Genomic DNA, 21,945 nt, shown 5'->3' on the forward strand with positions numbered 1-21,945 from the left:
ACATGGATGCTAGGAACTGAATTCAGATCCTCTGGAAAAGCACTATGTGTTCTTAATGGCTGAGCCATTTTTCTCGCTCCTGTACTTGGCTATTTTTTTAACGTCATTTTTCTTCTTTTATTGTTTGCCAGTAACTATCTAATGAAATTGACATGGTATCTCATTTTTCAAAAGACTTGTGGTGTTTTACATATTTTCATGTGCTTATTGGTTATTCGCGTATATTCTCTAAGAGAATTTTCTGTTGAAGTCTTACACTTGTTTTGAATTGGGTCTTTCGTTTTTTGTTGTTGTTTGTGCTAAGATGAAAGGATTCTCTATGTTCTGAACATTAATTGTTAATAGATAAATGACTTGAAAAAACTTTTCTTTCACTCTTTGAATTATGTTTTCAGCTATGTCATTAGCTGTTAGGTACACAGCTTTTAATTTTGACGAAATCTGTTTTATCATTTTAATATTGTTATCATCTCTGTTTTTTGTTTCATATCAACACATCAATGCCAAATTCAATATCGTGAAACTTTCTCCCATTGTATATGTTTAACTTTCAAATATAGTCCTGTGATCTTACGTGAATTTGTTTTTGTATCTGATATAAGGTACTGGTGGGTATTCATTCATTTTACAATTTGATACCACCTTTTCCAGCACTGTTCTTTGAAGACTGTTCTTTCTGAAATGATTTTGGCACTCTTGTTAAGGGGAGAATTTTATTTCCCACTCCACCAAACTCTACTGTCTGTCTTTATCTTATTAATGTATTGTTGTCATTACTATAGATTTGTAGTAAGTATTGAAATTTGAAAGTTTTAGTTTTATAACTTGTATCTTCTTTTTAATATTAGTTATTTCAAGTTATTTATGATTGTATGTGAATTTTAGGATAGGTTCTATTCCTGTAAAATCTTTGGGAGCCCTATATGAGTTCACTTGCTGTTGGGTATGAACTTGGTCACTTATGTGTTCATGCACTCTCTCCCTCCCTACCTTCCTTCCCTTCTTCCTTTCCTCATGCAGGTGTGTGTATATGCATGTAGAGGCTAGAGGTCAAGGTTTGATGTCTTCTTTTTAACATTTATTTATTTATTTATTTATTTATTTATTTATTTATTTAATCAATCCTGGCTGGTCAGTAACCTCCAAGCATCTTCCTGTCGTTTCCTTCCTGATATTAGAATTACATGCCTAGCTTTTTACCATGGGTATTGGAATCTGAACTTAGGACACTAAACTTTCGCAAAAAACACTTCACCAAAGGAGCTACCTTTCAAACTGAAAAATATTTATTACTTCCTTTCTTGGGTGCCTTTTCCCTTACTTGTTGCTCTGATTAGAATTCCCAGTGTTCCATTAAAAGGTTACAAAATGGGACATTTCCTTATGGGAGGAGGAAAAATGAAAGAGAAAAAAGTTCAGGTTATCCTGGAAGTCTTTAAAGCAGTTAAGAGCACACTTTATAATAAAAACAGCTCATTTGTTTTGTCCTTAGTGATGTGGACACTAAGGAAAAGTTACTTATTTTTAGTTTAATAGTTTCACCCACAAAATAGACACAGTACCACTTTATCATTTTGCTTTGAGGTTGGACAAGAACATGACCTGGGTATTTAAGTACTTAGTTATGTCCTGGAGAGAGTTGTTGGATATGAAAAATTTCAAAATCGAGAGCCCTTTATTTGCATGTTAACAGAGGAAAATGCTATGCTTTTTAATCATGTTAACCATTTTGTGTGTTGACAAAAAGTGAGTTCATATGTTTTTAAAAAAGATTTTCTCCAATGTGGCTGTGTCAAGTATGCTCACCCACAATACATAGTGGATACTGAATCCAGGATGGCTCATCTGCTGGGAATGGTGGCTTTTCACTCACTAGCCACATCTTCAGCCCATTATTCTATTGACAGCAGTTTTTTCAAAACAACAACCACAGAATCCCCAGCAAAAACCCTATTTAATGTACTTGAAATTCAAATGTTCCAGTATTGTTCTGTTTAAGAGTTCCAATTTTTAAATCCAAACTTCATAGCAATAGCTTTCTTTGATAAAGGTGAAAATATATGAGTATAACTTTATGCTAGTTTATTTTTAAAAATGATTTATTTTTTATTATTTTAAAATTATGTGTTTGTGTTTATGTACATATGAGTGCAGGTGACCTTGGAGGCCAGAGGCATTCGATCCTCCTGAGCTGGCATTGTAGACAGTTGTGAGCCACTGAAGTAGTTTCTGAGCACTGAAATTGTGTCTTCTATAAGAACAGTGCATGCTCTTAATCTTTGAACCATCTCTCTAGTCCTCAAGTTAACAGAATTTTCAAAATATGTTGTATGTTTCTTCATTAAGACTTTCAGTATTTCAGGTTCATGTAATTAAAGCTATTAAAACCAATGTCAGTAACTTCAGATGTGTGTTACCACCTGGCAGATACTTTGCCTACTTGTATAAGCAGCAGATACTCATTTCCCAGTGCCAGAGAAGATCTTTATCTCATTCACTAAAACAAAACAAGCAAGGTTATTTGTAAACAACATACCTTACTTTGTCTTCTTTCTTATATCTTGGAAATGTAAATGTAGCTCTGTCACTGTTTTTTCCTTCTATATAATTGAGTCATTTTAACTTACCCAAAATATCTCATGTCTTAATGCAGCTGTGATGCTAGAATCACCCCCCCCCCCCAGCAGGTTTCCTCTCCAGTTAGCACAGTTTGTCACCTCCTTTGGTTGTTTCTGCTGAGAACTTTCTTTTCATGACCATTTTCAGCAGTCTTAATATCTTTAAAACAACCAATCAAACAAAAAACAACAGTATTGCCAGTCTATTTTTGCTGCAAAATTACTGTTCTTGTTAATTCATGTCAGATATACCAGCTGTATACCTTTGAAAATATTTCACCTTTTCATCTTTAAGGTAGTGATTGGTAGAATTGTGCTATACCATTTCTTAGATTTCGTAAGCAATTTCAGAGCAATGGAGAGATCCAAATGTAAAGTTGTTTTTTTATTAGCATTTGTTAGGGATCCCTGAAAATTGCTATAAATTAATGTGACAGTAAGTGTTTTCCTAGTTTTGTCTTGTTCCCCAAGTACTGTTGTGTCACATTCTATAACTGTGTATGGATTCAAATTAACCAAAACTATACTGTAGTGATTCAGACAACTCAATTTGCATAAACTGAAAAAGACAACATAGATAAATCTTTTGTAACTCACAAATTTGATACAACAAATTGAAGCTAAAAGATTGTGCAGTATGCAGTGAGACGAGGGAATTTGATGATTAATGTTAGGAAGAATTACTAAAGAAAAAGTAGAAGTTGAATGCCAGTAGGACAAGGTAATAAGTGTTAACAAAGGGAACTGTATTCTTTTTATATGTATTTATTACTTACTCTTGTCGTTTATGCCAGTAAGTTATCTTCTTGAGTCAAAGGATATGGTTAGAATTCTTACCAGCTAGCTCTTATTTGTAAGAAGTAATCCCAAGAAAGGACTTTTGTTGTCCTGGTTTAGAGTGTGTGCCTTTTTCTGTGACCAAGGAATGGAACCTTTGTCCTGTGACCAGGGAATGATTACTTCATTAAGCAATGATTGCTCATTGCACAAACAGAAAGCATTATTTGTATTTAAAGGGATCAAGGTTTGGGCTTATTAAAAGCAGACAAAAATTCCTGTATGTTATTTTCAATGGAGAAAAGGAATTTTGTTTTGTTTTGTTTTATTTGTGTTGCTTCCAAGTTCTAGTCTTTTGTCTGGTCTATTTTCACTTAAAGAAAAAAAATCACCATTACATTGAGTCAATCAATGATTGGTGCCTACTGAGTTCTAAGCAGTGGAATTACAAAGAAGAATAAAATAAGTCTTTGAAGATGATCTTAGAGATAAATATAATCAGAAAATTTCACTTTAGCGATAGCTCACATTTACATTTAAGTTTTAATTTGAATATAATTTATTTAGAAGACGATAATCTTATGGTAAATAAGCTTCACAGGTTTTCACAAAATGAATATGTGAGTAAAGTCAGCTCTTAGAATAGCTACTAGATACAATGTGTCCACTGATTGTCTAGAAGAGAGTTTATTTCAGAAAGATAACTTGGTATCTGCCTGTGCTTGGAGTCCACTCCAAGGAGTTTTTTGCTAATACTGTAGCTGTTGTCTTTTTCTCTAAAAAAGAATGATTTCTGTGGCATTGTAACTGAAGGCTAGGAGTACTGTTATACTAACAGTGAAGGTATTCCCTCATTTAGGTTTTTAAAATTGCTGTGGGATATTTTACAATTCCAATTTATTTTCCATGTAAAATGTCAAAGTTTAATAAACATTTAGTATTTTTAAGTGTTCCTTGTGATAACAACAGTGATTTTGGTTGTGGAGCCATACTGATCTTAATACTTGTCAATTCTCTTCTGTTGAATGCAATAAGGATAAAGTCTCCATGCAGCAATGGGTTTGAAGCTTATATGTGAAGTTTTCTATAAAGAAAAGTTTGTTAAAAACTGTCATGAATATAATAGAAAACATTACACAAAAGGCAGATATTAACTAAACTATTGCATGTTTCTTCCTTAGTATACTTCACCTTTTAGTATATTTTCTACTCCTAGTGTATCTCAGAAATTGAGATTTAGTATTTACTTTTTAAAAAAATTCTTATTTGCTTATAGTTTAAATACAATAAATCTCATGTTTGTAAATATGCTTTTCCTGAATATTTAATTTTTTTTCATTTATTATTTGTGTGTGTGGGCAATGCATATGGAGGTGAAAACACACAGGAATCTTTCCTTCCACCAAGTGTGTTAAGGGGATTGAGCTCAGGTTGTCAGATTTAGTAGCAAGCCTACCTGTCAAGCCATCATACTGGCCCATTTTTCCTGGTTATTTTAAAGACATTTAATTATTTGAAATAGTTACCTGCTTTTAAGATGCACCAAAAAGTGTTATTATATCTTTTTAACATGAGACTATGTGTCACTTACCATTTTTGCCTTTTAGAGGAAAAAGGTTTGAGTTGACTTTAAAATAGGTAGACTAGAATTCGTCTCAGTCATAGACAGGAAGTCTGATGTATACATGGCCTTACGCTTGATCCCCAGCACTTCTTTCAAAATAAATTTCAAAAGTTAAAAAGAATAGTCAAGTAGCACCATTTCTGAAAATGTTAACATTTTTAGAATATTACTTGGTAACAACGTAAATTTCCATTAAATTTCTCCATTAGTATACCTTGCTAAAAATAGTTTAAAAGCTAAGTAGGACTTTTGTTTACTTATTTTGCCTCATGGTTTTAGGATCTAGTTCATCACAGAAGACAAGGCATTGCTCTAAGAGTGGCTCTGGCTGTGGCAGTGGTAGATATTTTTAGGGTCAGGGGTCTTTTTGAGACAGGATCTCATGTAACTCAGAATGGCCTAGAACTCAACTGTATAGTTCAAGCTGTTCTCAAACACATAGCAGTCTTCCTGTCTCAGCCTTTTAGATATTTTGCTTTTAAACTTACTGGCCTTGGCCAAATGACTGAATGGAAGAGCAATATCCGATCTCTTGAAAGTATTTAATTGTTATGTAAATGAACTTTGATGTCATGCATCAATTTTTATCTTTTAAAGGAAGGTGCATCTGCCCGTAAGACTCAAACTCCTGCAGCCCAACCTGTACCTAGACCAGGTAAAAATATAAAATTTTGACTTTTTTTCTAGATGGTCATAAAAATGAATGTTTTTAATGTATAGTAATCTGAAGAGATCATTGTTTCACTTAAAATATAATGAAAGGCTATTTTCCTTCAAATTAATCATTAGTATTCTTTAAGCAGGGTTTTAAACTGTGGTAATATACACAAAATGCTTATTAAACTTTGCCAGCATCATTAATCTTTATATTCTTAGCAGAAAACCATAAAGAAGTTAAAATGAATTTTAAGTCTAGTTTTTAAAAATATTTTATTTATCTCTTTATTTATATGAGTCCCCTATCTGCATTAGATTCCACTATAGATGGTTGTGAGCCACCATGTGTGTGCTGGGAATTGAACTCAGGACCTCTGAAGGAACAGCCAGTACTCCCAACCACTGAGCCATCTCTCTTGCCCCAAAGTCTAGTTTTTTAATATTATTTACTGTACTATCTTTTCCTCACTTTAAGTTAAAGTCTTATTACTTATTTTTGCCATAAACTATCTGGCGGAAGGAAGGAAGGAAGGAAGGAAAGAAGGAAGGAAGGGAGGGAGGGAGGGAGGGAGGGAAGGAGTGAGTGAGTACGGTACAGTTTGCCGTCAAGTTTCTGTGGCTGGACCTTGAGGAAGATGGTTACTTTGCATCCATGGTCAAGAAGCAGAGGGAGGTGAATAGTGTGCTCTGTTAGCTTTCCCCTTTCATGCAGTATGGGATCCTAGTTCCTGAAATAGTGCCACCCACTTTCAGAGTTTGTCTTCTTACCTCAGTTACTGTGATTTAGATAATCCCTTATAGACATTTCCAGAGGCTAACATGATTCACCTAAACAGTTTCTCAGACATAACTGGATGTCTCTTAGGTGATTTGAGATCAACCATCACAGAAACTATGAGTAAAATAGGTTATGGGACATGTATAACAGTAACATGTAAACTTACACCGTGGGGACATTAGTTTGAGTAATTTTAGTGGAGTGACAGATGACTCTGGGTCCAAAGAATATAGTGTCCATGAAGTACAGGTACATTATAGAAGCAGTTGTGTAGCTTCTTTGGAAGAGAAGGATATGAAGTTGTGGTTTGTCAGTCTAATGATATCACATAAGAGATCCAGAAATTACAAAAAAGGTATAACAACAAAGAAATCACCTTGAGGATGTTCATCCAGTTTTTTATTCTGTGAATTAATATGAACTCAGAGTTTCTCAAAATGAGTATACTAAACAAAAGAGGAGAAGGAAGTTGCTGATATGTAATAAGTCACTTTACCTGAATGTGTTTCTAGAATGGAAGTTAAGGGTGTTGGTGTTTGAATGTGAAATGTCCTGATAGTCATGTATCTGAATACTGGGAAAGTTGTGGAATCTTCATGAGTTGAGGAAAGACACTGGAGAATGGGCCCTGAGCCTTGCTATCCTGGCCCTGCTTCATTTTCACTGTGTACCTACAGAGTGTGGATGCAGTGTGACCAACTGACCTCCATACCTCCCGTGTCTGCTACCATGTCTTCCCTGCTATAATGGGAAGACACACTCTTTGGAACTGCAAGCCAAAATAGATCATTTCTTCCTTAGATTGCCTTTGTTAGTTTTTTTCCTCAGTGCTTGTGCATATGTATGTGTGCACTGTGCATTCCATAGAGCACATATATAAGTCAAAGGACAACTTAGGGGAGTTGTTTTTTTCTCTTTTTACTCTGTGAGTTCTGGGGATCAAACTAGGGTTGTTCTATTGAGCCAACTTGTTTGTCCTTGTCCAGGGTATTTCTTTAGAACAACAGATTAATAAGAAGAGGATTGCGTTCTATTTACCATGACAATCATATGTGAAATATCAGGTGCTGAAAATTTCAACTCTTAATATCCTATGCTTCTTTTTCATGTGCTCTACCCAAGAACACTGAAGGTTTGAACAATGGAAGGAATTAGTCTACTCTAAATATAATATCTCAGATATTCTCCTTCCCATGCATGTGAGATTTCTTCTTTCATTTATTCCTTTTGTTGTTCTTGTTTAAGTCAGGATATTCTGTAGCCTAGACTAGTCTTAATATGTAACTGAAGTTGACCATGAACTCTTACACCATGAATCTTGTCTCAAGTGCTAGCATTTCAAGCACACACCATCATGCCTTGCCATTTACTCTCTTGGTTATTGTTGAATTGAGATAAGAGTTTTGCTTCAAAGTTGAACCTCCTGCAATAGCTTTCCTAGTATTGATACTATAGACATACTTTATTACACTTGGCATCATCAATATATGGCATCCTACAGTTCTTACCCAACATTCTGAAAGAAGTTTAGATTTCAGTACTAGATTGGCCTTAAGAACCAGTGGCAGTTGATATGTTGTAGCTTAGAATCTTTATTTGTACTATAATTATTTTTGTTAAATGATATTTCCCAATTTGAAGGGATCTTGTTTAATATTTGCTATTTTAATATTTGCTATCATGTTTATTTGCTATTTTTTAAAATCTGGGAAAAAATTGAACACCCCAAACACTCCTGATAGTCTAATATAATAGACGGGGGCAGTATAGAAGTATACTATCCTTTTAGGTGGGGTTTAGAGCATTTGGAAATGTGGAATGAACCACTTAGTCTCCACTTTGATTAGGGACCTAAAGGATGGAATTCCATTTCTTAGCAGTTATATTTATTTTTTAACTTATCTTTGTCAAGTATTAGTTATATTGTACCAGAAGAATCTCTAGATGTATGTCACCTTTTAAAGTGTTTAACTAAAAATTTCAGATCTTTAAGAAATTTTGAAAAGTAGCTAGCTAACACTGGTCATTTGTTTTCTAGTGCATTGAGAAAATACGTCTTAGATAAGCCACAACCCCACTGGCATCTCGGGTTTTTTTTTTTTTGAATCATTGGCCCTGCTCTTACCTTTTTATGCATCACTAACTACATTCAACTTCTCTAGTTTAATTATTTTTATTTTTTTGTGATAGGTTCTTACTGTGTAATCCTAGCTGTAAAACTCACTTGGTAGACCATGGTGTCCTTGAACTTCTTCCTAACTACTGGGATTAAAGATAGATGTATACCACTGTGCCCAGCCTTCTAGCTTTACATTGTTTGAATATAATTTAGAAGCCTTCTTAAGTAAATGACCTCCAGTATATTTGCTTAATACACTCGTGAGGTTGAGAGAGTTACGCTGGTATATTTCATTTCAATTTCCTTTTTCCTAGTTTTCCTTAATGTTTTCATTTATTCATTCGTTTTTTCCTGTCTGTCTGTCTATCTAATGTGCATTGGTGTTTTGCCTGCATGTATGCCAGTGTGAAGCTGTCAGATCCCCTGGAACTGCTGCAGGTAAAGACAGCTGCCATGTGGGTGCTGGGAATTGAATCTGGGTCTTCTAGAAGAGCAGATAGTGCTCTTAACTACTGAGCTGTCACTCAGCTCCTCATTTAAATTTCTTATGGTATTAGTTATTCAGCTTATAAATAATGTGCTGGATGGAATATTTCTATGACCATCCTATAGTTTAAAATGTATATTTCATCTTCAGTTAGACTTCTAGCTTTGTCACCTGATAGTAACAATATTAGCTTTTATTTCTACATGAAAATAAGTTATAGGTGTTGTAAAACAAATTTAAACTTTCCTGCCCCTCCCCTACCAAGATCTCTTTTTTATGCTTAAGTAATCAGCACCACTATTAACTCTGTTTTTACAATCTTAGTAGGCATTCTTCATATTCATTTTACCCTTCATAGATCTGAGGGGGTTGTCAGATTTTCTCTTTCTTCATTCTTCCTTCACTGTTTGACTTCATTGACTCTATCACAGTTTAAGACCCACCATTTCCTTAAATTAGCATCTTGTAGTCAGCAGATCACAGTGTATCAGTCTGCTAGCCTTCTGTTTCTGTTCTGTCCTCCAAAAGACACATGGTAGAAACTGTAGCAGGCATCTTTTTCAAAATCCAATTAATTCAGTCAATTTATTAATTGTTACTACCCCCTTCTACTCAGCCTTGAATTGGAGTAAGGCAATAAGAAGAAAAAAAAAAAGCTCTCATTTAAATCACATAATTTGAGAAGGACTTTTTACTAATTCTGAGCTGTTTTGGGCTCCTGCTCGTTTGAAGCTCACTATGTATTCCAGGCAGAACCCCAAACCAGAGATATGGATGCCATTGCTCCCCCTTCTGGATTAAAAGTGTGTACTACCACATCTCAAAGTCCTTTTATTTACCGTCTAAAACTCCTAATTTTCCTTGCAAAAGATACCAGTTGAAAATCAGATATGTCACTTTCTGGCTTAAAAGTTATTGGACTTTGTGATGACACTTAAATATTTGGGAGGAAAAACCAGACATTCAATATGCTTTGCAAATTAATTGAGATTCTGTATCACCAGTGTCAGAATAGCATGTTGATAGAATGTCTGTAGTTCCTGCTACTTAGAATTGGTAAAATCAGGTGAATCTAGAAGTTTAGTTTAAGAACAGCCTGGACAACATAGTCTTCCTCACACAAACAAACAAACAAACACACTTAGCATTGCAGAAAGGTTCCTATTGAACCCCCTTCCCTCATGTATGCACACATGCATGCATTTGATGCATGCATGTGGCCTCATCTCTTGCCATTCCTCCCTGTGGCTCACACATTTGCTTTGTCTCATTTCCATAACTTTTGAAGCCTGCCTTTGGTACTTGCTCACATTCTAGTTCATTCACTTGTGCTTTACAAGCAGGCTCCTTTTCAATTCAAATGTCATTTTCTTTTAGGCATTTTCTAAATATTTCCTTTAAACGATAGTTTTCTTTGTATTCACAGTTTTTATTAATGTGTTCCTTTTGTGTTCAGTCTTGTTTGTGTGTTTGAGATTGAGTTAGTGTCTTGTGAAAAGTTAGGCAAGTTCCTAATTAAGCTTTATCTCCAGCCTCCTTAGTTTATTCCTGTATTTGCTTCTATTAGCTCACTCATGAAGCTGCAAGCTCTGTGAAGATAAGATCTTACTGCTGTTTGGTGACTATGTACAATCTCTTGTATAGAGGTTGCCAATAATACTTTTAAAATCAAGAATCCAATCATTTGTAATTAAGCAAAAGAGCAATAATAATATTTCTTTTATCTTTTATTGACTGGCATATGGGCAGTGATTACAGTTTCTTAAGTAGTACTGGTAGCAGCTGCAGGACTCAGTAAGTGACACAAATATATGCCAAGTCTGGCTAAGGACTTGGAATACATTATTTTTAGATTTCTCATGACACTTAGTAGGATGTAGAATTATCTCTGTTCTGCAGTTGAGGTAACTGAGACTTTCCAGTTTGATTTATATAGGCAGTGGCAAATGTGGGTAGTGAGTCAAGGCATGGGATTACTCTGCCATAAGACTTACTTATTTTTATTTTTAAAAATGTGTTAATGTGTATTTATTTCAGAGGAATCAGTTTCAAACTGACATTTTTGTTCAGTATACTGAGCGCCTTCACCATTTGAGCCTATCAAGTACATTGGCCATATTTTCTATCCATTACCTTCTCCTAATTCTCCTTAGCAAATTAGTCCTATTTCTATTTTCATGATGTGTATGGGCATATATCACATGCGTGTTTATAAAAAATTCTGGACTCTATAAATGAGAGGAAACATGCTGTTTGTCTTTCTGATTCTGACTTATTTTTTGTAGAATTGATGGTCTGTTTCTTTTACTTTTTTCCCCCTGCAAATAACAAAATTTTGTTCTTTTGTACATGTGTTTTTTTGTGAATGTTATGTGTTTGGAGATCAGAAGTTATAGATGTCTTTCTCAGTAATTCTGCACTTTGAGACAGTCTTTGATCAAAGCTGGAATTCATGGCTGCCTGATGAGCTTCAGTGACCTACCTGTCCTTAACCACCTCCCCAAATTCCAGGGTTGTTCTAGATACACATCACTGTGCCTGACATTTTATGTAGGATGTTGGTTCCAAACATACGTACACCTAGCAATATCTTGCAGTATTTATGTTTTTTTGTTGGTTTGTGAGGAACCACCATGTGGAATTCCTTAGTGGCTACCTTAAATTACTTCTTGCCATCACTGTGTAAATGTTCCTTTTCCCCATGACACCTTTGCCAATATTTGCAGCCTTATATTTCTTTAAAAAAAATTGTACTAAGGAGAGGGGAACAGAGACAGGGAGGAGGAGAGAGCCCTGTGTGCATGGCATATATATGGAAATCATAATTCATTTGGTAGGAGTATGATCACTTTATACCATGTGTGTCTTGGGGACTGAATTCACTTGTCACATTTGTTAGTAAATGCCTTTACCCATTGAGCCATTTTCCTCAGTTTATTTTTTTAATGTTAATTTTCTCACAGGTGGTAGAGGATCACAATATAGTTTTTATTTGCCTTCCCCCAATGCCTAAGGGTATTGAATATTTTTTCTGTTATTTATTAGTTATTTGTACTAAGACTTTTGATTAGTGTATATATTTGTGTGTGTTGAGTTTCTTGGTCTCTTTATAGGTTTGAGATATTAAGCCCTTGTCCAGTGTGCAGCTGACAAAGGTTTCCTAATCTTGTAGGCCATTCACTTTGCTGTCCCCATTACTATGCAGAAGCTTTTCATTTTATGTAATTCATTTACCAGTGCTGGGATTGTTTACTGAGGCTGGGGTCCTTAGAAATGCTCCTTGTTCCTGAGCCCATTCCTTATTCTGATGTGGCACTTTGAGAGTTTACATCTTCCCTTAAGGTCTTCAGTTCATTTTGAGCTGAGTTTTGGTATAGGATGAGAACTGGTTGCATTCTTCTGCATGGGGATATTTCCCAGAACCATTGTTTCCTTCCTTCCTTCCTTCCTTCCTTCCTTCCTTCCTTCCTTCCTTCCTTCCTTCCTTCCTTCCTTCCTTCCCCCCCTCTCTCTTTCTTTCTTTTTTTTTGAAGAGACTTGTTTTCTCCAATGTATGGTTTTTTTTTTTTTTTTTTGTTTTTTTTTTCTTTGTCAAATTAGATGGATGTAGTTGTGTGGGTTTATTTCCGAGTCCTTCATTCTATTACTTTTCTCTACATGTCTGTTTTTGTGTTGGTTCCAACAGTTGCTGTTACTATGGCTTTGTATTATAATTTGGAACCAGGCAATTGTTGGTTTTGGTCATAATTTCTATGGCTAGTCAAGAGCTTTTATGTTCCCATGTGAAATTTAGGATTTTTTAAGTTCTGATATATACATACATATGGAATTTTGATGAGAATTGAGTTGAAATGCGGTTACTTTTGATTGTGTAACCATTTCACAATATTAATTCTGCAAATCTATGAGCATACCACACAGAATTCTTATTGTGTCTGCTCTAGTTTTTGTTTTGTCAAGTTTATCAACATGAATTTCACCATGCCCCTGCTGTGGTACTTCTAGAGAACCTGTTACTATTTTTTTTGTAGTCATTTTATCTTAATTTTGGAACTTTATTTACATGTGTAAGCTCTTAAAATTTTTTCTTTTTCTTGTAGTTGATCTTCTGAGCCTTTATTTTAGCAAATGTTACTTTATTTTTCTGGATCTGTGTATAGATTTCCTTAGTAGAAAAGAAAAACAATCTGAATGAAATGACGTTGAGATAGATTCCCTCCTTCATCTCCCTCTCATAGCATGTTTTCTCTCTTTTGTGCCCATGTTTCTGTTCAAAATATTAGTTTATCTTCTACCAAATGCTATTTCCTAGGACTGTGTTATATACCAAATAATACGATCTAGGTATTCAGATTTATTCATGGTCCTAGAAATGAGTCAAGAAAACTTGTGTATTTCCTTAGGAAGAAAAAAAAATGAAATAATTACAAATATCTATGTATGAGCTAATCTCTGTAATGATGGAAAGATCATGTAGTATACTCTATGGCAACAACAAAATTCAGAGTATAAAGAATTCATTAGGATATAGCATTTTACTTCCTAAAGAATGGAGTGTATTCCAAAAATGTTTATACTCTTGTGATTCAGTTACAGGTGGCATCTGTTTCTGAAAAGTGATACTGAATTTGAATTTTTGTTTTTACCATCTATCATTCACTAGTTTAATTCTATTACACATAAGTAATGGTTTTTGAGTTGTTAAACCACATTTCCACATGGAATAACTGTATTGGCTAGATAAACTTTTCAGGTACTTTCTTTTTCATTTAGTCTTAGAGATCCCACTTACTTCCAGTTTACTTGTGTTAGCACCTCTTTTTCCATGTTGTTCTCATGTAATTGCAGTACATTTAGGTTCTTTTACCACATTTAGTCTGTCCTGAGGTCTGTCTAGTCTCCTAAATGATTTTTTAAATATTGCTGTATATTCTTTTTTCTTTTCCTATGAAGTTCCATGGTCTTGTTAAGTGCCCACTGTCTTGTATTGTTCCTTGTTGTGTTATGCGAATAAATCTTAAAATTAAACCAACTAGATTCTATGTGATACACAAAAAGTATTTCAGAAGATGTTATATAGGTAAATAGTAAAACTGAACATGAAGCACTATTTATTCTCTTGTATAGATCATGAATTAGGTTAATGCCAAATGCTAGCAAATACTTCTTTGCTGCTACAGACAGACTAATAAAACTAAAAATATTTGTTTCACAATGCAACCATAATTACTGCTAATGAGGTCATTTACAGACAGTGTAGATTAGATTTTCAGAGATAGTTGACTCGCTGCTTTTAATGGTCTTTCTCTGACCAAAAATCATTTAAACACTTTAAAGAGAAAAGAATTTAAAAACTAATTTAATTTAAAAACTAATTAATTTAAAAATTAATCCCCAACAACTTCTTTCTCTTTCCTCAGTTTCCCAACTTGAATCTACTTCTTTTAGTACTCTGCTTTTACATTTATAACAATCAGTGAATTATAAAACTATTTTCTTAATCGATCCAGACATCCACGAACTAATTAAACTGTTATATTTAATCATTTCTCTTTTATTAATGTATTTATTCTTCTATTATCATCTCTTACACTTAATTGTTCAGTAATGCTACAGTATTTTAATAAAGAACAGAGGCATAAAATGTGGGATGTTTGTGTTTTACCACCAGTTATGTGAATATCAATAATGTTTAAGCTTCCTTTGTTAGTTGGAAATAATTTTTTATAACAATTGTGATTTTATTTATTTATTTTTTCTGTTTATAGTTTCTCAAGCAAGACCACCTCCAAATCAGAAGAAAGGTATGATTGTGTCTTTGATTTACTTTAGGAGGTAAATGTAAGTGAACTAGTTTCAGACGAGATCAGGCTCATTCAGGGTGGTATGGCCATAGACGTGAACTAGGCTTCAAAACCAGGACTAATATGCTTTTGTACCAGTATTGAGTATATCTGCTTGGTATTTTTACTTGGTGGGAAAATAAGTCACATGGGTTATTAAATATTTTTGCCATTATCACAAATTTAAATTTTAAATGTATTTTAAAATATTTTAGCATTAAAGAATTAAGGTTATAAATTTAAAAATTATTTTAATATAGAAAGTAATTCTTTCCATAATAATGATTATTTTAACCTTCAATTTTTTTCTTTACAGGATCACGAACACCCATTATTATTATCCCTGCAGCTACCACTTCTTTAATAACCATGCTTAATGCAAAAGATCTTCTACAGGATCTGAAGTAAGTAATTTATAGTGGTTTTGTTGTTGTTGGATCTCCCTCCCTCCCTCCCTCCCTCCCTCCTCCCTCCCCCCTCCCTCCCTCCCTCCCCTCCCTCCTTCCTCCCTCCCCTCCCTCCTTTTTGAGACAGGGTTTCTCTGGGTAGCCATAGCTGTTCTGAAACTCTAAGATCAGGCAGCCCTCGAACAAAGAGATGTCCCTGCCTCTGCCTCTGCCTCTCGAGTACTGGGATTATAGGTGTGCGCCACCACAGCTAATTTTTAGTTGTTTTAAATAATTTCTTAAACTTCTTTATGCTGGTGTCACTATGAAGTTTTAATTTTTTTGAGATTGTAATTATAACATTTTCCCTGTCCCTTTCTTCCCTCTAGATCTTTCCATGGCACTGCATTTTCTTGATTGTAATTTGATTCATATACTATATTCTAATCATGCTTTTTCTCTCCCCAAACTCTTCCCAGGTTCTACCCACTGTCTAACCCACCCAATTCCATGGTGGGTAGGTTGGTCTGTGTGTCTCAAAAAAAAAAAAAATACAAAAAATGGAAACCAGAACATACAAGCAAAAGACCAGTAAAATAGAATGCCTACATAAAGCAAAATGAGCCAAAACTGTCCAAAAATACATTCTAGTCCTAAGCATGGGGCTTACCCTGATGTGTGGTTAATATACCCAGTGACTCCATTGGATAAAATGGGCTTTTCCTTGGCCAGTAGGTGTCAGTTGCAGATAGCTTCTTGTTTAGGGGTGGGAGCCCATGCCCTCCAATCCCCCAGCACTTTGACCCCTTCCAGTGTGAACCTGTGCAAACCTTTTGTTTGCTTCAGTGTTCTCTGTGAGTTTATATATGGATCAGAAATGTTGTGTGTGACAGACAACTTCTTTGGAGTCGCCCATCACATAGGCTCTTGGGATTCTTCTACATACATCGTCCTGAGCTCTATGGAGACAGGTGTGATAAAGACATCCTATTTATGGCTTAGTGTTCCAAAGCTCACTCTCTGTACATTTTTCTATTGTGAGTCTCTGTTATTTACCATTTACTGCAAAAACAAGTGTCTCTAGTGATGGCTGAGTGAGGCCATTTGCTCCATGGGTGTAGCAGAATGTCATTAGTAGTCTATCTTAGATGCTTCTCTTTTGCTGTGATGAAATGCCGCATCCAAGGTACTTTTAAAGTAAGCATTTAATTGGGGGCTTGCTTACAGTTTCAGAGGGTTAGTCTATGACCATCATGGCTAACAGCATGGTGTCAGTTGGCAGGCAAGCATGACTCTAGAGCTATAGTAGCTAAGAGCTCACTTCCCATTGCCTAAGGTACAGGTAGAAAGACAAAAAAGCGTGACTAATCCTGACATGGGATTTTGAAACTTCAAAAAGCCCACCTCTGACACCTCTGTCAATAAGGCCACATCTATCACAACAAGGCTGAACTTAGTAATATTTCTAAAACAGTTTAATAACTGGTGACCAAGCATTCAAACAAACATAGGAGCCTATGGGGGTCATTCTCATCCAAACCACCACAGAGTCATATTATTGCTGTGATCTTTTTAGCAGAATAATTGTATTAGGTTTTCCTGTCCAGTATCAGGTTCTTGACCACTCTACCAGTTTGATCTTGATTAAACTTTGGTAGTTCAAAAACTTTATTCATTTGTTTTAGGATTTCGGCTTGGTTGGAGTACAGATTTTTAAAGCATATCTCCAGGATTCTACAGATTCTTTGGTATCTCATGTATTGTACCCCTTTCCTTTCTAATTTTATCAATTTGTATCTTATTCTGTGTCTTAGTTAATTTGACTATGAATGTTAATGATTTTCTCAAAGAACTAATGCTTACTGTCATTAATTCCTTATGGGTTTTTGTTTTGTTTTGTTTGTTTGTTTCTATTTCAATGACTTCAGCCCTGAATTGGATTATTTCTTGTCAATATTTTTTGTGAGTGTTATTTCTTCTTGTTCTAGAGTTTTCAGATGTAACATTAAGTTACTAATATGAGATCTCTCCATTTTGTAATGTAAGCACTTAGTGCCATGAACTTGCTTCTTAAAACTACCTTCATTGTGCCCCTTTAGTTTTTTTTTTTTAATTGTTATTTTTATTCTTTTAGTTCAAATTAGGAACAAGCTTGCTTCACATGTCAATCCCTTCTCCCTCCCCTCCCCCTACCCCCCCCCAACCCCCAACTTGCCCCCCCCACCCCATTCACCCTCCACTCCAGTCAAGGCAGGGTAGGGCTCTTGACTGTGGCTCCCCAGAGTCTACCACATGATCCTGGGCTGGGCCTAGGCCCTGACCCATGTGTACAGGCCAAGAGTGCATCCCTTCACATGGGATGGGCTCTTAAAGTCCCTTCTTACACCAGGGAAAAATACTAATCCACTACCAGGGGCCCCCTACAGTGCAGAGACCACCTAATTGACATCCATGCTCAGGGGTCTGGATCAGACCTGTGCTGGCCTCCCAGAGAGCAGTCTGGGGTCCATGTGCTCCCCCTTATTCAGGCCAGCTGTTTCTGTGGGTCTCACCAGCCTGGTACCGACCCCTTTGATCTTCATTTCTCCCTCTCTGCAACTAGGTTCCAGTGTTCAGTTCACTGTATATCTGTGGGTGTCTGCCTCTGCTTCTACCAGCCACTGGATGAGGGCTCTACGATGGCATGAAAAGTAGTCATCAGTCTCATTATAGGGGAAGGGTATTTAGGTTATCCTCTCCATCATTGCCTAGATTGTCAGTTCATGTCATCTTTGTAGATATCTGCAAATCTCCCTAGTGCCAGATCTCTCCTCGCTCCTACAATGGCTCCCCCTCTGATATGGTATTTCTCATCCTGCTCTTTTCTGTTCTTCTCCCCCATTTCCTCCTCTCCCCTCCTCTTCTCCTCCTCTCATTCTGGCAGCTCCCTCTGCCCTACTCTGATGCTACTACCAATTAGCTCAGGAGTTCCTGCCCCTTCCCATTCTCTGGGGTCCATGCATTTTTCCCTTAAAGTCTTTCTTGTTTCCTAGTTTCTTTGATGAAGAGGATTATAGGCTGGTAATACTTTGCTCTATGTCTAAAATTCATATATGAGTGAGTACAGGTTCTGGCTATTACAAACAATGCTGCTATGAACATGGTTGAACATATGTCCTTATTGTATGGATGTGCATTATTTGGGTATATGCCCAAGAGAGGAATTGCTGGATCTTGTGGTAGACTGATTCCCATTTTTCTGAGCAACCGCCATACTGATTTCCAAAGTGGTCTTAGAAGTTTGCACTCCCACCAGCAATGGAGGAGTATTCCTTTTCCTCCACATCCTCTCCAGCATACATTCTCATTGGTGTTTTTGATTTTAGCTATTCTGACAGGAGTAAGATGGTATCTCAGAGTTGTTTTGATTTGCATATCCCTGATGGCTAAGGATGTTGAACACTTTCTTAAGTGTCTTTCATCCATTTCAGATTCTTCTGTTGAGAATTCTCTATTTAGTTCTGCACCCCACTTTTTAATTTCATTGTTTGGTATCTTGGTGGCTAGCTTCTTGAGTTCATTGTATATTTTGGAAATCAGCCCTCTGTCAGATGTGGGGTTGGTGAAGATCTTTTCCCATTCTGTGGGCTGTCGTTTTGTCTTAATGACTGTGCCCTTTGCCTTACAGAAGCTTCTCAGTTTCAGGAGGTCCCATTTATTAATTGCAGACCTCAGTGTCTGTGCTACTGGCATAATGTTCAGGTAGCTGTCTCTCCTGTGCCAGTTTGTTCAAGGGTATCTCCCACTTTCACTTCTAGAAGATTCAGTATAGCTGGGTTTATGTTGAGATCTTTGATCCATTTGCATTTAAGTTTTGTGCATGGTGACAGATATGGATCTATCTGCAGTCTTCGGCATGTCCGAATCCAGTTGTGCCATCACCATTTTTTGAAGATGCTATCTTTTTTTCCATTGTATACATTTAGCATCTTTGTCAAAAATAAGGTGTTCATAGGTTAATATCAGGGTTTTCAATTCAATTCCATTCGTCTGTCTGTCTATTTTTGTGCCAATACCAAGCTGTTTTCAGAACTATGGCTCTATAATAGAGCTTGAAGTCAGGTCTCTATCATCTTCTCAATATAATTTTTGAGGTCCATCTCTTCTTCATCTTCTGTGTTGGGCTTTTCAGATCTTGCTGGTGTGGAGTCCCTAGATTCTGGTGGTGTCATATTGATCTTTCTGATGTTGAGTGTATTATGTCTTCTTCCCAGCTCTTCTTCCAGTAGGATCAGGTGTGGTCTCTCTATCTCCTCTTGTGACCCGCTAGTGTGTGTGGCCAGGAGTTCAATGTCCGAAGCTCTGGATGGTCTTGCCTCTCCTGGTAGTCTCCTCACTTGGTAGGGGTCAGGCTGGCGGAGTGGGAAGGAAGAGTGAGGTGTTTCCAGACTCAGGGAGCTCCTCCCTGGCTGGGAGGGTCTATTCCAAGCAGGCACAGGCCCAGCACGGGTGAATGGGACTTTGGACAGGAGTCTGTCAAGAGCAGAAGGTACACTCACCTCGGGAGGGGTCAGGCCAGTGGATCAGGAAGGAAGGGTGAGGTGTTTCCAGACTCAGGCTGGGCGGGTCCACTCCAGTAGGCACAGGCCCAGAGAGATCGTGGTTAATGGGGCTTTGGACAGGAGTTGGGCAAGAGCAGAAGGTGCACTCACCTCGATAGGGGTCAGGCAGGCAGAGCGGGAAGGAAGAGTTGTCTCTTTAGTTTTGTTATGCTGTTTTAATTTTCATTCAGTTATATAAAGTTTTTAATTTCCTTCTTGATTTCTGTCTTAACCCATTTTTCTTTCCATAGTTCAGTTTCTATGAGGTTGTGTACTTTTTGTTGTTGTTGATACTCAGCGTTAATTGATGGTAGTCAAATAAGATGCAGGATATTTCAATTTTCTTGTATTTGTGGAGACTTCGAACTTACTATCCTTTGGGAAGTCAGGTTTTACTCTATTATATGTTACTTGGTCTTTTTGCCATGCAGCTTTTAATATCCTTTCTATAAGAGAATGCAACACATCTTCAGATCATTAAAACAAATGTTCTACAGTATAAACAAATGTTACACACCTTAAAACAATATTCCACAACATAAAGGGTAGGTGGAAAAGAGCTCAGATGAGTCTGAGTGTGAGAAGGAGATTGTAATGGAGGACAAGAGGTATAGTGAAAATCACCTGAGTCACAGCCAGGTGTGGCCACTGGTGGGGGGTCCCAGGTAGAAAATATTTGAGGATTGGTGGGTGGCAGGAATGGATATGGGATAGAAGGGAAGGTCATTGTGTAGTTATTGATCAAGAATTACTTACTTTGGGAGAATTTTGCCTAACAGAATGCCGAAATAAAAGTTTTCAAAAAAATTGAAAATCTTTATTATCTGGATCCTTTAGAGAGCAGTGTTTTGTTATTTTTTTTTAAAATTTTAACTATTTTATTCAATCTTTTTTATTTTTTATTCATTTTAGATACCAACCACAGTTCCCCCTCCATCCCTCCCATCCTTCCCCCACCTCTCTCCACTCTGCCACCATCCACTCCTCAGAAAGGGTAAGGCCTCCCATGGGGAGTCATCAAAGCCTGGCACATTCAGTTGTTGCAGGTCCTCCCCCCATGAAGGCATCCCACTATATAGAATGGGCTTCAAAAAGCCAGCTCATGTACTAGGACTAGATCCTGGTCCCACTGCCAAGTGTCCCACAAACAACCAGGTTACAAAACTCTCACCCACATGCAGAGGGCCTGGTTTGGTCCTATTTAGACTCCCAAACAGTGGTTTTAAACCTGTTGGTTGCAACCCCTTTCAGGGTTGAATGACCCTTTCACAGGGGTCGTCTAAAACCATCAAAAAACCACAGGTGTTTACATTTATGATCCATAACAGTAGCAAAATTTTAGTTATGAAATAGCAACCAAAAATAGTTTTATGGTTGGGGTCACCACAACATGAGGAACTATATTAAAGGGTCGCAGCATTAGGAAGGATGAAAAAAAAAAAACTGCAAAAGATTTCCACATGAGAGTGTTCAAATGCAATATTAGATAAATGTAGAAAGGGGAATACTGATGAATACAGTAGGAAGTTAAAAATGAAAACAAAACATAAAAACAAAACACTTTCCTGTGTTTTATGCTGCTATAAAACCTGTATGCTCATGTGTCTAGTGTCTGCTAAGTCTGTCTGTATTTGAGTAGCTTCCCTTCCTTCTTTGTGCAGCAGGACCCTCTGTTAGCCATACTTATCTTTGTCATCTGTGGACTGGCTCAGTTGTTTCACCCACTAGGAAACTCCCCACGTCATATTCCCTGGGTTTGTTAATATTCTATGTGGAGGATGCCTCCTTAATGGGTTGGAATAGTGAAAATCACTATTTTCATAAGACTGTCTGTATAGGTAGAGGATCTGATTCTACACTTTACAATTTCCTTAGTATTAATCAGTCCTATGGTGTGCACTTCAAAGATCCTGGGCCTTGCAACAGTGACTCATAAATAAATAGGTGACTCAGAGGTTGACCCACCTGCTGTACTCAAGGTGGGTCAGAGCCATAGGCATAGGATCAGGTCTCCAGTGTGATTCTCAGTTGACAGCGTTGGTTCCCAGCCTCAAAGGGAAGTTAGGCACTTAACTG

General features: G+C 36.6%; 1 protein-coding gene across 1 annotated transcript in view; it reads left to right on the top strand.

The window, feature by feature from the left end:
- Window positions 1-21,945, top strand: part of Cdc73 (cell division cycle 73) — a 110,802-nt gene that overhangs the window by 65,188 nt on the left and 23,669 nt on the right. The window contains exons 11-13 of the mRNA XM_027417429.2: window positions 5,617-5,674; window positions 14,829-14,864; window positions 15,220-15,307. Of these exons, the coding sequence (XP_027273230.1) occupies window positions 5,617-5,674; window positions 14,829-14,864; window positions 15,220-15,307 (182 nt within the window). The remainder of the gene's footprint in view (window positions 1-5,616; window positions 5,675-14,828; window positions 14,865-15,219; window positions 15,308-21,945) is intronic.

This window comes from Cricetulus griseus, chromosome 5, assembly GCF_003668045.3.
Source record: "Cricetulus griseus strain 17A/GY chromosome 5, alternate assembly CriGri-PICRH-1.0, whole genome shotgun sequence".
In the NCBI taxonomy this organism is placed as follows: Eukaryota; Metazoa; Chordata; class Mammalia; order Rodentia; family Cricetidae; genus Cricetulus; species Cricetulus griseus.